At 37.7% G+C, this 15,238-nt stretch overlaps 1 protein-coding gene across 2 annotated transcripts in view; it reads right to left on the reverse strand.

The window, feature by feature from the left end:
* Positions 1 to 15,238, reverse strand: part of ZNF407 (zinc finger protein 407) — a 415,743-nt gene that overhangs the window by 128,593 nt on the left and 271,912 nt on the right. The window contains exon 8 of one of the 2 annotated variants that reach the window (XM_061169917.1): positions 14,320 to 14,498. The exons of the other annotated variant lie outside the window; for it this stretch is intronic. Within the exon in view, the coding sequence (XP_061025900.1) occupies positions 14,320 to 14,498 (179 nt within the window). The remainder of the gene's footprint in view (positions 1 to 14,319; positions 14,499 to 15,238) is intronic. 2 annotated transcript variants of the gene reach the window in all.

Consider the following 15,238-nt stretch of genomic DNA (forward strand, 5'->3'; position numbering starts at 1 on the left):
AAGAGCTAACACCTATTCTTCTCAAACTCTTCCAAAATATAGCAGAGGGAGGAACACTCCCAAACTCATTCTACGAGGCCACCATCACGCTGATACCAAAACCAGACAAAGATGTCACAAAAAAAGAAAACTACAGACCAATATCACTGATGAACATAGATGCAAAAATCCTCAACAAAATACTAGCACAAACAGAATCCAACAGCACATTAAAAGGATCATACACCATGATCAAGTGGGGTTTATCCCAGGGATGCAAGGATTCTTCAATACACGCAAATCAATGTGATACACCATATTAACAAATTGAAGGAGAAAAACCATATGATCATCTCAATAGACGCAGAGAAAGCTTTCGACAAAAGTCAACACCCATTTATGATAAAAACACTCCAGAAAGTAGGCATAGAGGGAACTCACCTCAACATAATAAAGGCCATATATGACAAACCCACAGCCAACATCATCCTCAATGGTGAAAAACTGAAACCATTTCCACTAAGATCAGGAACAAGACAAGGTTGCCCACTCTCACCACTATTATTCAACATAGTTTTGGAAGTTTTAGCCACAGCAATCAGAGAAGAAAAAGAAATAAAAGGAATCCAAATTGGAAAAGGAGAAGTTAAGCTGTCACTGTTTGCAGATGACATGATACTATACATAGAGAATCCTAAAGATGCTACCAGAAAGCTACTAGAGCTAATCAATGAATTTGGTAAAGTAGCAGGACACAAAATTAATGCACAGAAATCCCTTGCATTCCTATACACTAATGATGAAAAATCTGAAAGTGAAATTAAGAAAACACTCCCATTTACCATTGCAACAAAAAGAATAAAATACCTAGGAATAAACCTACCTAAGGAGACAAAAGACCCGTATGCAGAAAATTATAAGACACTGATGAAAGAAATTAAAGATGGTACAAATAGATGGAGAGATATACCATGTTCTTGGATTGGAAGAATCAACATTGTGAAAATGACTATACTGCCCAAAACAATCTACAGATTCAATGCAATCCCTATCAAATTACCACTGGCATTTTTCACATAAGTAGAACAAAAAATTTCACAATTTGTATGGAAACACAAAAGACCCCGAATAGCCAAAGCAATCTTGAGGAAGAAAAATGGAGCTGGAGGAATCAGGCTCCCAGACTTCAGACTATACTACAAAGTTACAGTAATCAAGGCAGTATGGTACTGGCACAAAAACAGAAATATAGATCAATGGAACAGGATAGAAAGCCCAGAGATAAACCCATGCACATATGGTCACCTTATCTTTGATAAAGGAGGCAAGAATATACAATGGAGAAAAGGCAGCCTCTTCAATAAGTGGTGCTGGGAAAACTGGACAGCTACATGTAAAAGAATGAAATTAGAACACTCCCTAACACCATACACAAAAATAAACTCAAAATGGATTAAAGACCTAAACGTAAGGCCAGACACTATCAAACTCTTAGAGGAAAACATAGGCAGAACACACTATGACATAAATCACAGCAAGATCCTTTTTGACCCACCTCCTAGAGAAATGGAAATAAAAACAAAAATAAACAAATGGGACCTCATGAAACTTAAAAGCTTTTGCACAGCAAAGGAAACCATAAACAAGACGAAAAGACAACCCTCAGAATGGGAGAACATATTTGCAAATGAAGCAACTGACAAAGGATTAATCTCCAAAATTTACAAGCAGCTCATGCAGCTCAATATCAAAAAAACAAACAACCCAGTCCAAAAATGGGCAGAAGGCCTAAACAGACATTTCTCCAAAGAGGATATACAGATTGCCAACAAACACATGAAAGAATGCTCAACATCATTAATCATTAGAGAAATGCAAATCAAAACTACAATGCGATATCATCTCACACCGGTCAGAATGACCATCATCAAAAAATCTAGAAACAATAAATGCTGGAGAGAGTGTGGAGAAAAGGGAACCCTCATACACTGTTGGTGGGAATGTAAATTGATACAGCCACTATGGAGAACAGTATGGAGGTTCTTTAAAAAACTAAAAATAGAACTACCATACAACCCAGCAATCCCACTACTGGGCATTTACCCTGAGAAAACCATAATTCAAAAAGAGTCATGTACCAAAATGTTCATTGCAGCTCTATTTACAGTAGCCAGGACATGGAAGCAACCTAAGTGTCCATCGACAGATGAATGGATAAAGAAGATGTGGCACATATATACAATGGAATATTACTCAGCCATAAAAAGAAACAAAATCGAGTTATTTGTAGTGAGGTGGATGGACCTAGAGTCTGTCATACAGAGTGAAGTAAGTCAGAAAGAGAAAAGCAAACACCATATGCTAACACATATATATGGAATCTAAAAAAAAAAAAAAAGGTCATGAAGAACCTAGGGGCAAGACGGGAATAAAGACGCAGACCTACTAGAGAATGGACTTGAGGACACGGGGAGGGGGAAGGGTAAGCTAGGACAAAGTGAGAGAGTGGTAGTGTATATATGGACATATATACACTACCAAATGTAAAATAGATAGCTAGTGGGAAGCAGCTGTATAGCACAAGGAGATCAGCTTGGTGCTTTGTGACCAGCTAGAAGGGTGGGATAGGGAGGGTGGGAGGGAGGGAGACGCAAGAGGGAAGAGATATGGGGATATATGTATATGTATAACTGATTCACTTTGTTATAAAGCAGAAACTAACACACCATTGTAAAGCAATTATACTCCAATAAAAATGTTAAAAAAAAGCATATATACCATGCAATTACATTTATGTGAATAAAGGATAGTCAAAATTAATTTATGGTGACAGAATTCAGAATGATGGTTACCTCTGGGGAAATAGGGCACTGGTATTAGGAATAAGGAATTTCTAGGGTGATGGACATGTTTTATACCTTAATCTAGATATATACATATATGTATAAAAATTTATTGAAAAATTAATAAAAAGGAGAGAAACATAAAAAAAAAATTCTTGAATCAATAATCCAAGGGAAAAAGGGGCAAATATTTCAAAAGACACTTCATCAAAGAAAATACAAAGAAGGCAAATAAGCATTGATAATCAACATCATTAGGAATCAAATGCAAACTGAAACCATGAAATCCCACTCAACTCCTATTTGAATGACGTAAGCAAAACTGACAATAACAAGTGCTCACAAAGACGTGGGGCAACGGTAACTCTCACACAGCGTGGTGGGAATATAAAACGTGTAGACACTTTGGAAAACAGTTCAACGGTTTTCTTTAGAAGTTGAATATATACGTACCATATCATCCAGGTATCTCAGGTGTTTATTTACCCAAGAGAAATGAAACCTTACATTCGCACAGAAATCTACATGTGAATGTTCATAGCCCCTCTATTCATAATTGCCAAGAAGAGTAAATGTGGTATTCATTTAACGCCCATCACTGTGGTTTTGATTTACATTTCCCCAACAAGTAATGATGTTGAATATCTTTTCATGTGTTTACTGGCCATTTATATATATATATTGTTTGGAGAAATAGCTATTCAGATTCTTTGCCCATTTTTTAATCAGGTTATTTGCCTTGATATTGTTGAATTATAAGCGTTCTTTATATATTCTGAATACAAGTCCATTATCAGATAGATTTGCAATTTTCCCCCCATTTTATAGGTTTTCCTTTCAACTTCTTGATGGTGTACTTTGAGGCACAAAAGTTTTTTTAATTTGGTAAAGTCCAACTCATCTATTTTTTTCTTTTATTTCTCATGCTTTTGGGGTCATAATCAAGAAAGCATTGCTTAACCAAAGGTCACAAAGATTTGTTCATATGTTTTCTTTTAAGGATTTTATAGCTAAGATAATTTATGTTTTGTACAAATAAAACAATGTATATTTATGGGAATACAGGGGTTAGTATGCACACAGCCGTTTCCTAATTCTGTCTGTTGAGAAGGCCAAAAAGCAAAGGGTGCACAGAAGCAATGAATACATACAGTATACATATCATGATTTCTAAATACCAATGAAAGGAACTAAGGCTCCTGAAAGAGACGTTGATTTTACCACCAGGGGAGGGAAAACCACCAGATGAACGTGGATCACATTTTGGTGCCAGAAAGTAAACAGATGCTCATAAAAGCATGAGGGCACATCAAAGGGCACAGGAGTCCACCTGAAAGAGCTTGCAATGGCCAAAGCTGAAGAATTGTGAGCAAGAAAATAAATAACAATGATATAGTAGAATTATAAGCCATAGAGTAAAAGAAATCCATGCTGGTAAAAATTAATAGAACAAAAAATAATTGGAAGAGAAGGGACAGATATTCCTTAAAGAAAAATTCCAATTAAATGTAGAAGGAATGGGGAAAAGAGAAAATGACCATTAGAACTCCACAGATCTTGTTGCAGTCAAGATCCACTAATGAATGTCAAAATTAGTGGTTAAATGCTTAAGGAGAAACAGGCTATTGGCATAATCTGAATGTATCTCCCCTGAGATATGTATTAATTAAAAAGGGGAAATAGTAAGCTTGTAGTGGAGAAATACAGAGACGCCATCTTACTCAACTGGTCCAGGTTACATCATCTGCCCTACCGTACCCCTGATACACTCCACATCTATTCTGAGAAATTCTTAAAAAGACCTCAACTGAGTCATAAGTAAACATCAGACTAATGCAAAATAAAGAACATTCTACAAAATAACTAATCCATATTCTTTACAAATGTCAAGGTCACATAAGACAATGAAAGACGGAAAACCTGCCGTGGACTGAAGAAGATTAAGGAGACACAACAACAGAAGGGCATGTTGGTTTCTGAGCTGAATTCTGGAAAAGAAAAACAGCGGAATGGAAAACCTGGTGAAATCTGAATAAAGAATATAGTTTAGAAAACAGTACTGTGCTAATGCTAATGTCTGGTTTTGGTAATTGCACTGTGGTTATATATAATGCTAACATTTGGGGAAGCTGGGTAAAGGATATATGGGAACTCTCTGTACTATTTTTCCAACTTTTCTGCAAGTTTTTGCAAAATAAAAACTTAAAACAAGGAAAACTTGCTAAATGGTAATTTTGCTTGCTAAAAATAGAAACAAGTGAAATTGCAAATGAATAATAATATGCATTTTTACATCTTCAGAACTAAACTTCAAAGCTAATTAAACAAGATACCTCCACTTTCCTCATAATTTGAAAACCTTGTGATGCTATTCTTTACTAAATGCCTTTGCTGGAGACAGCCACCTGTGATGTAGCATCAGCAGCAGGACCTGTCACCACCTACCTTGTTTCCTCATATAAAACTGCATTTTAGTTGGGGTCAAGATACGTCTGGGAAGGTGTGTCAATTTTTAAAATATATAAATTATACTGAACTAAACAGATGATAAAAGGTCTATATAAAAATAAAAGCCGCATCAATGACCTGATAAAATCATACTGCCCCTACTATAACTTTCCACAATCAGTTTTTCCTCCCTTAAAATTTTGACAAATGAAGTTGTCAGGGGGGATAAGATCACAATTTTGCCCGCTGATGAGGTAACCATACTGTATGTGCCTGTATAACCTGTGGCAGCGAGGAAAGCAGCCTAAAAGACAGTTTCAACGTGGCTCTGAATTATACAGGCTAATTACACTTAGCGAGGCCGCCCAAGAAAGAAGAGGATAGAGTTTTTTTTTTTTCTGGGAAAAAAAATTAAACATCACTTTAAAACTTCTCTTTAAGATTATGTAGTTAGGGGATGAGACTGAGTGCTCTTAAGGCTTGAGATCCATCAGAAATGATTAACTAAATGGATTTACATGAATTTGAGATATTTTCAGTGAATTCTATTAGGTATTACTAACAAAAGCCGTATTTTACTTGTGTACTCTGACGTTATTTTAAATGTTGTGAATGCCATTAAGGACGTCACAGAACATTAAAATATACACTAGAAAGGACATTATTTCAAGATCATATTCGTTTTAAAAATAGAGTATAGTACGCAACATACAAAGAATAAACGTAATTCAAATAATAAGTTTCTACTCTGAAAAAAAAAGTTTTATATAGACCTTTTCTAGCCTTAACTTTGGATATATGCTCAGACTGACATGCTAATATATGTATCACACACGTAAAACATATACACACATATATAGTTATGAGACTCATTACTCTCAATAACAACTTCAAATCAACGCAAAATACATTCCAGTCCTCTCCTACTACTTTCTTAGTATTAAAACAGCAATAAAAAAAAGCCCAATGCCTTTATTTCTACAGAAAATCTCAATATCAATGATAACTTTCGCTCTTTCATATGTATTATTTAATTTGAACCTCATATTCAAAGGAAAGGCTAAACATTGTTAGTCATTTTGCAGCTGAGAATACAGATGTAGAAGGTTGAGAGACTTGCTTAAAGTCACACATCTCAATTGCAATAAAGTCAGGACACTAAAACCTAGTTCATTTGACTCCATCTGTCCATCCATCCATCCATCCATCCTCCGAATTCTGTACCAGGCAGTAGAAGTACAACTGTGAAAACATTTACCCTAGTGGGTTTTTTTTTTTAATTATATTATATCATGCTACTTCCTAGTACACGTTTTCAAATTATCTGATGTCTTAAAACTCAATATGAAGGCTTCCATGATAAGAATTTCATTAACCCATAGATGCTGATTTTTTTTGGGGGGGGTAATACTATTTTATTAACATTTAAATTTCACCAAGAGTTCAAGTATATGCTAGCCATTTGTTCAGATTTTTGAAATAAAGACAAAATGGGCAAACAGCTTTAAGGGTGCAATGTATTTAACACTGCACAATATATTCACCAACTAGACAATCTAAGGGGTGGTATAACTATACACTTAGGAGCACCAAGTATAGGAACAAACCCTGGAACTGGAGGAAAAACCCGCCATTCAGGACTGAACAGAGGTCCTTGGTTGCTGACAGACTCTCCCCTTGACTTCTGACTTGAGACAAACCGAGGGAGTCTGTCAGTATACAGAGACCACTGCCTTCAGGACCAACACACAGCAACAGGATGGACTGGCCAGAGCCAATTCAGATTGTGAGGACTGGTCTGAAGCGAGCAGGGTCGGCTGGAGGCTGGAAATGTTGCAGCTGAAGGCCAGCATCGGCCGATGACAGCAGCCACCTTCTAAAGTCGCTGATTTCTCCACAAGTTCCTAATGCTTTTCCCAAACAGGGAGATTTTTTTTTTTTTTTAAAGCTCCTGGATATGTAGGATTATATTAATTGGAAAACTCTTGAAGACAAACAGGCATGGATTTCAATCAGCAAGTTAACCTCTTGAAGGTTCTTTTTTTAAATCATTAAATTGGGAATAACACCTACCAAAGAATTTTGCTTTGAAGATTTAATGGCCTAATGAAAAGTTCAGCACAGACAATATTACTACCCTTCCTCTTTCTTTCTTTGCAATTAAAAAGGCAAAACGTGCAAAATAATAGAGTTCTTTAGTCCCCCATACTAACCATCTAAAATAGGAAGCCATACATATTACAGTTTGGAGGACTGAGGGAAGGAAATGGCAGAAAGTGGACCAGAGAGACATACGGGGCAAATATTTCCTTAAGCCTGCTCCACAATGTTAAGTAGATAAAGGAAGTTTTTAGACATATACTGAAGACATGTTAGAGAGAACATATTTATTCCTCAGGAGATTAAATTTTAAAATATTTAAGAATGTTAATTAGAAAGTTTTGAAAAAACCTATATCAGTATATTACTCAATAAAAGAGAAATGGTGATGAGTTCAGAGTCAGCTTAACTCACCAGTAAACAGCATATTTACTGACACACAAACACAAATGAGACCATCCTGGAGAGCGATTATATTACTGAAAAAAAGGAGATTGATGGAAAAATAGTGCTTTGACATTATTCACCCACTGACTACAAAGAACGTAAGATAGTCCTAAACTTAGGAATTCCAACAGGAGTGAGAGTGAGAGAGAGCAGAGAGAGAGGCCAATTAGCAAAATACCTAATCTGCTGTGCCATGATGGACAGAAGGCACCAGACTATGTAGATAGGACTTTGAAAGAAACAAAGACATTTAGCAGCAGTTAAGAAAAATAGTAAATTAACCCATGGATGATGTCTGAGGTTAAAGAATCAAATTGTTGAACTGTTAATTACTTTAGGAAGTCTTTTGTTAAGTGGTGAAGTATCAGGAGACTGGAAAACAAGGACTCCAGTCTGAAGGTTAAAAAGAGGGGAGAGGCTGAAAATTATAGAGCTGTAAGTCTAACATCTATATTAGGAAATAAATCTGAGATGATACTTATGGATGAGCTTAATAATACATTTGGAGAAGTACAATTTAATAGGAGTGAGTCAGCATGGATTTACCAAAGGCAATCATGTCAGAAAAAATTTCGTTCCTTTTTAAGTTGAAGTAATAATTGGTTTATGTAAGGGAGAACCAATGAGAAACTGTCAGGATTTTCTGAGATTTTTGGACCTTTTCATAAAATGAATTATTGTACAAAATGTCATGACATGTGTCAGGGAACCCAACTAACAAAAGGGGATGAAAGTAATGGGGTTAAAAATAGAGGGCCAAAGAATTTGGGAAAAGACTGCGTTCTACAAGGCTCTCTATATATCAGAACACTAATGTTTTTAATTAATGATGAAGAAAACCTTTTATATTACGAAATTTGAATATAGCTCTAAATGAGAGGGAATGGTTGAGACACAAAAGGCTATAGCTGTTTTATCTTAACCGTGATAGATTAAGCAAATGGGCTCAGAGGTGGAATATGAAACTTAATCTGCCTAAGTATAAAGTGATGCACTTGGAGAGAATTAAGGAATCAGTTAAATATAGTTTAAATGGTACTGAACTGGTTACCACTAGAAAGAAAAAGGATTTGGAATTTTGATAAGAGTCAAACTTTCACATTCTTATTCTTATAACTGGGTAAGAGAAATGCTATGGAATGAAGTTAAATAATACATGTCATAAAGAATTTAAAAACTGACTATCTTATAGGAGAATAAAAAATTCTAATCTGTGAAGAGGGTTTGATAGATTCATGTGCTATCATCCTGCACAGGCAATAATCTAATGTATATTGTAAATGATTAAGTATTGATATATATAAAAACTAATGAAAATCATATCAATACAAATATGATAAAAAATATGACAGTAGAAAAATTAAGGAAATTAGGAAAAATACCGTCCCATCACTTAATGCTTAATTGCCCCTAATAAGAGAACACCATTTGATTATTACCTTTGGAAAAGGCAGAAACATTCAATACATTTAAAGTCCCAGCTTCTCAGATGAGAATATGGAACAACTAAGCCAACCTCCTAGTCTCCACGCAGCGCTCATCCTGCGGGAAAGTGGCCACTCCACGCCTGGGCCCTCCAGGTGCATCTGTGCAGGCGCAGGGAGCACAGCTTCAGTTTGAGCCGTGGAGGCATAACATCGAGTCTGTCTCTTGGAGTCCATGAGAAAAAACATCCTCTTCATAGGCACAAGCAGCAGAGCCCTGGCACACCCCCTCCACTCTCTCCTTGGCCCTCTCCATCTCAGTCCTCAGGTTATTTTTAAAGTATTCTGAGATATTACCACCCAAGTCCAATTGAAGGTCACCTGTATTGCAAACATAAAGTGTGTGTAATTCTTTCTCAAGGTGTAGTGAATGAACACCAAGCTTATTCATGGATAAGAGAGATGGGAGAAATACAACTGCTAAAACTATGAAGCTCAAATAAAGATCACTTTTGAGATGACATGGATTTCACGTAACAGAGAACAAGTGTAATGTACAATGACAGAAAAGATTCTGGCCACTTGCAATCTGACATCAGTTTTGCGGGACTAATGTGATCGTATAATCTCATCATATTAGATCTAGAGTGGACCTAAATGAACCTCTTTAGAAGTTTAGGGGTCAAGGGAATCCTGTTCTTTTAAAAAGAGAAGTACCTACAGAAAAGGGTACACCTCAGAGAAGAGCTTGAGGAATTTTCCCCAACTGAACACAACCGCGTCCCAACACCAGGGGTAAGAAGGAGAACCAGCGCCGCCTCTCCTCATCCCCGGGACTGCTGGCCCCAAGGGGACACAGACCCTGCTCTCTACACCACAGATTAGTCTTGGCTGCTTTTATGTTTAATAAAGAATGAAATCATACAGAATATACTCCTTTTTGTTTGGCTTAACTCCATCCAGTGATACGATGGTGAGATTTATTCATATTGTCGCTTTAGCTGTAGTTCAATCATTCTCATTGCTGTAGAGTATTCCATTAGGTAAATATGCAACCTTTCTACACTCTACTTGATGGACGTTCGAGTAGTTTTGGGTTTTGACTATGATGAGTATATCGATTATCGAGTATAAATAATAAAGGACTATTTCAAGTAAAAGATTAAAGTTGTCACTGCAGATAAAAGAAACAAAATGCAGCTATATGCTGTTTATAAGGCAGCTGGTATAGCTATACAATATAAAACATAGAATGATGGTAAGAAGTATTACTGCAGAGAAAGAGGAACATTTCATAATTATAAGAGAATTATGTATTTTTTCTTTATCTTAGGTGTGTATGTGTATAAAACAAACCTAAAGTTCCAAGTATCCAGTGATTTATCTTTAAAATATGTAAAGCCAAAATTAACAGAAAAACAGACAAATCCATAATCATAGTGGGCAACTTTAATATACCTCTCTTAACATAGCTGATAGAGTTAGCATAAAAAAAAATCAGTAAGAATACAGACAATCTGAACAATACAGTAAAGAAATGAGGTAAGTGACATATAGGAAACACAGAATACAGCACCAAACAACACCGATATTTCTAGAATGTCTCAAACATTTACCAAAACTCACCATATGCTGGGCATAAAGATCTAGAGTGGACAGATTCTGAAGGATTAAAATAATTCAGACTATGCTCTGTAAGCACAGTAGATATAAGCTAGAAATCAATTTATATTACTATTTCAGTAGTTAACAAAAAGATAATTAGAAAATCCCCAAATGCCTGGAAATCAAATACTACATTTCTAAATAATCCACTTTTATTTAAAAAAAAATAAATGACCACTTGCATCTTGTTTTTCAACAAAAGCTACAACCAAAATTAAAGCTCACATATAGCCTTTAATTCTCAGGAGTATGAAACAGAAAATGGTATCAAAGTCATTCTTCTAGTTCCCAACAATTGAGAAAGAAGACAATGAATCATCAACGGAAGCCAACAGAGAAGAACACTGGGCAACGATGGATGCTAAGTATTATCACGTCAAACAGTTTACATATTGTACCATCTCGGTTAGATCATATGAAAACTGTGTTGTAGGCATCACTATCCCAGGCTTACAGAGGGGAAGACTGAGACCCACAGAGTTAAAACAGGGTTTCCAAAGTCATTCAACAGGGGAATGAGAGCTGAAGTTAAAACCTAGCCTGGCCTGAAGGCCATGCACACAGAAACACGGGATGCTACAGTGAGGAGGGACCTCAGAGATGGCACGGACCTCACTGCAGGGCCCCCAGGGGAAGCACAACCACAGGAAAACCACTTTCTGCAGAACTGTTTTCCAACAACAAAAAAAAATTAAATACCTTATTTTAACATAGACATTTCCAAATATCATCTTAACTAAAATTTAAAATACCCCAAATGACATTATTTACAATCTTTTCCGTTGCTGTTGTTGAACGTTTTCCTTCTCATGAGACCATTAGATGTTTGATCTACAAGGGAGAGCCAAGTCAGATCCAGAGTGAATCTGGTTTATTTGTTCTGGGGTAGTTTAAAAGAACTGCTTCATATGCTTCACTGAACTTTCGATTACAGATTTATCAACACATGAATAGTGTTGATAGCAGAGAAGGCAGCTGATAGTCACCGTCAGGTCTGGGCCATAACCCACTCTGAAGATTTCAGGCCACCTCCTGACCTTGCACAGTACCGTCCATGAGGGATTCATCCACTGTGCTGCCTAATTCCTCTACCGGACAGCATGGAAGCAAGAGCCCGCTTCAGTATCTCACTTCACACGGAGGAAGGCGCGTTCCACGCATTCATGAAGGGATCACAGTTGACTCAGAATTACAAGGTGAAAAAGTCAATCTAAGAACTATGCCGTTTTAAAGTTTTCTCTTAACTGAGCTAAGTTTATCAAAGCAAATCTATTACTGAAGAGCAATCTTGCCTTGCACGGGGGGAATAAACAAGTGACACCCCACAGGCACCACATGGATTTCGTTTGTCAAAATACTGAGGAATGTTACTGTGATTTATATAGAAAAAGGTTCCAAAAGAATCATAAAAATACAAACAGAAAACTAGGATCCTGTGCACAAGAGCATCACACACATACACAAGGAAACTAGGATAATTTTTCTAAAAAAGATTTTATACAAATGATATCTCAAAACAGAACTCCCAGCATCACTAGGGCAGCAATGGCGTAAGCAAAGAGTCTGTCCTTTCTGTGCAGAGCAACAAAAGGAATGAGTTTCTTTGGTCTGCAATTAGCTTCCTCCCCCTTTCTTTGCTGTTTACTTCATTTAAGAGCTAGAGACACCTTATTTTAGGAAAATAACCTACATTTAATGTCTAATTGGTGCAACGGAAGAGAGAGACAGAATGCGTCAATATTACATCTTGAGAAGCTGAAATAGTGAAACTACCTTGAAAATGGTACTTTGCTGACAACCTACCATCAGTTTAGATCATTCTGCTTGGCCATTTCTTGAAGCACCAGCTTTTAGGCAATATTTCTGACATCTGCATTGTCATGCACTCATATTAATAAAGAATCCATAGGTACTCATGGCCAGAAGCTATTTCAATTTGACTTTATCTGTTTTTGTGAACTACAGCTGATAAACTGTCTAGTTCAAACCCTTTTCAGTAACAACCTCACCAAAATGCAAAGAATAATGACCCCCGTTTTTCTTTTTCAAAAACAGACGTGGGTACAACAGAGATTACTAAATCAGATGTTTTACCATGACTTTAAAGAGTCGATCTGATGAGTATAAACAGAGAAATTTGAGAGCACATCAGCAGAAAACAAATAATAACCTTACATGCAGTGTCAAATGGATTAGGACTATTATTCTACCTCAAATTACTCAACAAGTTCTGTTTCTTTCACTGTAGACATTACATGAACCAATGTCATTTACATATTTTGCAAAGGCAGCCTCGCATCTGGGGTGGGATTTCACACAACTTTCAAACACTAGTGTCACTTCGCCAGCATCAGCACCAACACCCACAATCCTTTGCACTGATCATTCTCGGCACGAGAGTACTGTGCTAAGAGCTTCATAGCCAAGATCTTTTTAACTTCTCACAATAACCCTTTAACTAGATGCCACCACATCGACTTACGTACGAGAAATCTAAGGTGATGAGATGAGCCTGCCCGTAGCCCACACAGCCAGGACGGGGAGGAGAGTTTAAATACAGCTCCAACTGCCCCCAAAGCACCTGCCTGAAACATCCCCTGGGCCCCCTGGCATCCCCTGGCATTATTTAAATACAGTCCTGTTTGGGCTACAGTTGGAACTTCCAGCAAATGTCCTCCAGGGGAATACCTCTTCTGACAGGTCCCATACTCACCATCCATCACCTGGCTACTCTGCACGGAAGAACTCCGCACTCAAGGCCCCCTTGTTCACGAAACAAAAGGCTGGGCTCCAGGGGTCAATGTGCTTAACCCTGCAGTTGGTGCTGCGTCTCTGATCCTTCCACAGCATCTGACGGCCAGTCCAACAAGGCCAGAGTGATCTCAGCAGCCTCTGCCATCACCAACGTTCCCTGAAACCCGTATGACGGTCCCTCCTAATTTTGGGGACACGTGTGGCACTCTGTTACCCCATCCAGGTTCTCCTGCTCTCCTCAGTCACATTCTTCTCCTTTCCAGGTACTTACTGGAAAACCGTGGTACAAGGGATAGGGCAGGCATAACATTTTAAATCACAAACATTTTTTGAAAAAGATTAAAAACCTTATCAATTAGCCAAACTACAAAGCTCAAACAACTACTACTGTTTCAGCTCAACCGTGTTTTGAGTATTTGCTATTAATAACTCCGCTGTCCTGCGATGATTATTTCGTCATATTTGCTCTTGATGAAATATAATTGAAGAGACCTGTTTTCATAGTTGAGGGGGATAAGACCAAGTGTTCTTTTTTATAAGTCTTGAAGCAGATACTATCACACATGCTACTACATTTAAATAAATGCTGGTAATGCACAAATAGCCTAATAACTATTGTGATGAGTGAAGCATTTTATATAATAGTTTTAGTTTCTTACCAGCGTGCAAGTAGGCCAGGTCAGGGTTTTCGATGTCAGGATGCTGTTCTTTCAAGTGGTTCCGAAATTCCACAGGGACGTTGGTTCCATAGTCACACTTGGGGCAGTTGTACATCTTGACTCCTTCATGTTTGCCCGTATGTAGAATGTGTTTGCGGATATTTTCAGCACAGTTTGACCTACCAAGTAAGAAAGAAAAGTAAACGGAATTAAGGTCAAATCAATAACATGAGACCACAGATCATGATGGCAGTGACTGCTCATGTAGGCCTCACAGGTGTCAGGTGCTATGTATGCTATAAGTGTTGTGCTCTGTAAGAGTTAACATGAATCCTATGAGGCTGGGAGCTTTTGTAACCTTGGTGTTAATTTCTAGGTTGGCTTTTACCTGAGCGATTCATTTCTATGCAGAACTGGAAACACAAAGTCCCAAGTTCTATGATTTTAATATCAAATTATTCTGGCACCACTTGAGGGCAGTGAAGGAGTTTCCTTAATCCCGAGAACACACCTTGCACCACGGAGTACTGATACAAAGGCAAGCCCTGTCACCTCCACTGAAATTGGAGCACTAAGGAAAAAAAGATGCTTGACTCTTACACCTGTCAAGTGAGCTGCTTCTAAGTAAGGCTCTGAGATAGTTTGACGATAGAAAAGTAGCTGGAAACAGCCCCTCAGCCCACAGCTGGGCAATGCGCGAAGTCCCAGTGAGGCTCCTGTACTGGTGTAGGTTTGAAGAGGGTGGACTGAATAAATACAACTCAGGGTCTGTGTACTGCCCACCAAAGTGTCCCTGAAAATAGGCTCCTCTCCCGCTGCTTTCCTGCAGACGCAGAAATGCAAGGCCTGAAATGGCCAGAACCCCGGGCACAGGGAACCGCTCACGAGGCAAACTGGCCCGCCTGCTCCCAGCCCTCTC

This window comes from Eubalaena glacialis, chromosome 15, assembly GCF_028564815.1.
Source record: "Eubalaena glacialis isolate mEubGla1 chromosome 15, mEubGla1.1.hap2.+ XY, whole genome shotgun sequence".
NCBI classification, from domain to species: Eukaryota; Metazoa; Chordata; class Mammalia; order Artiodactyla; family Balaenidae; genus Eubalaena; species Eubalaena glacialis.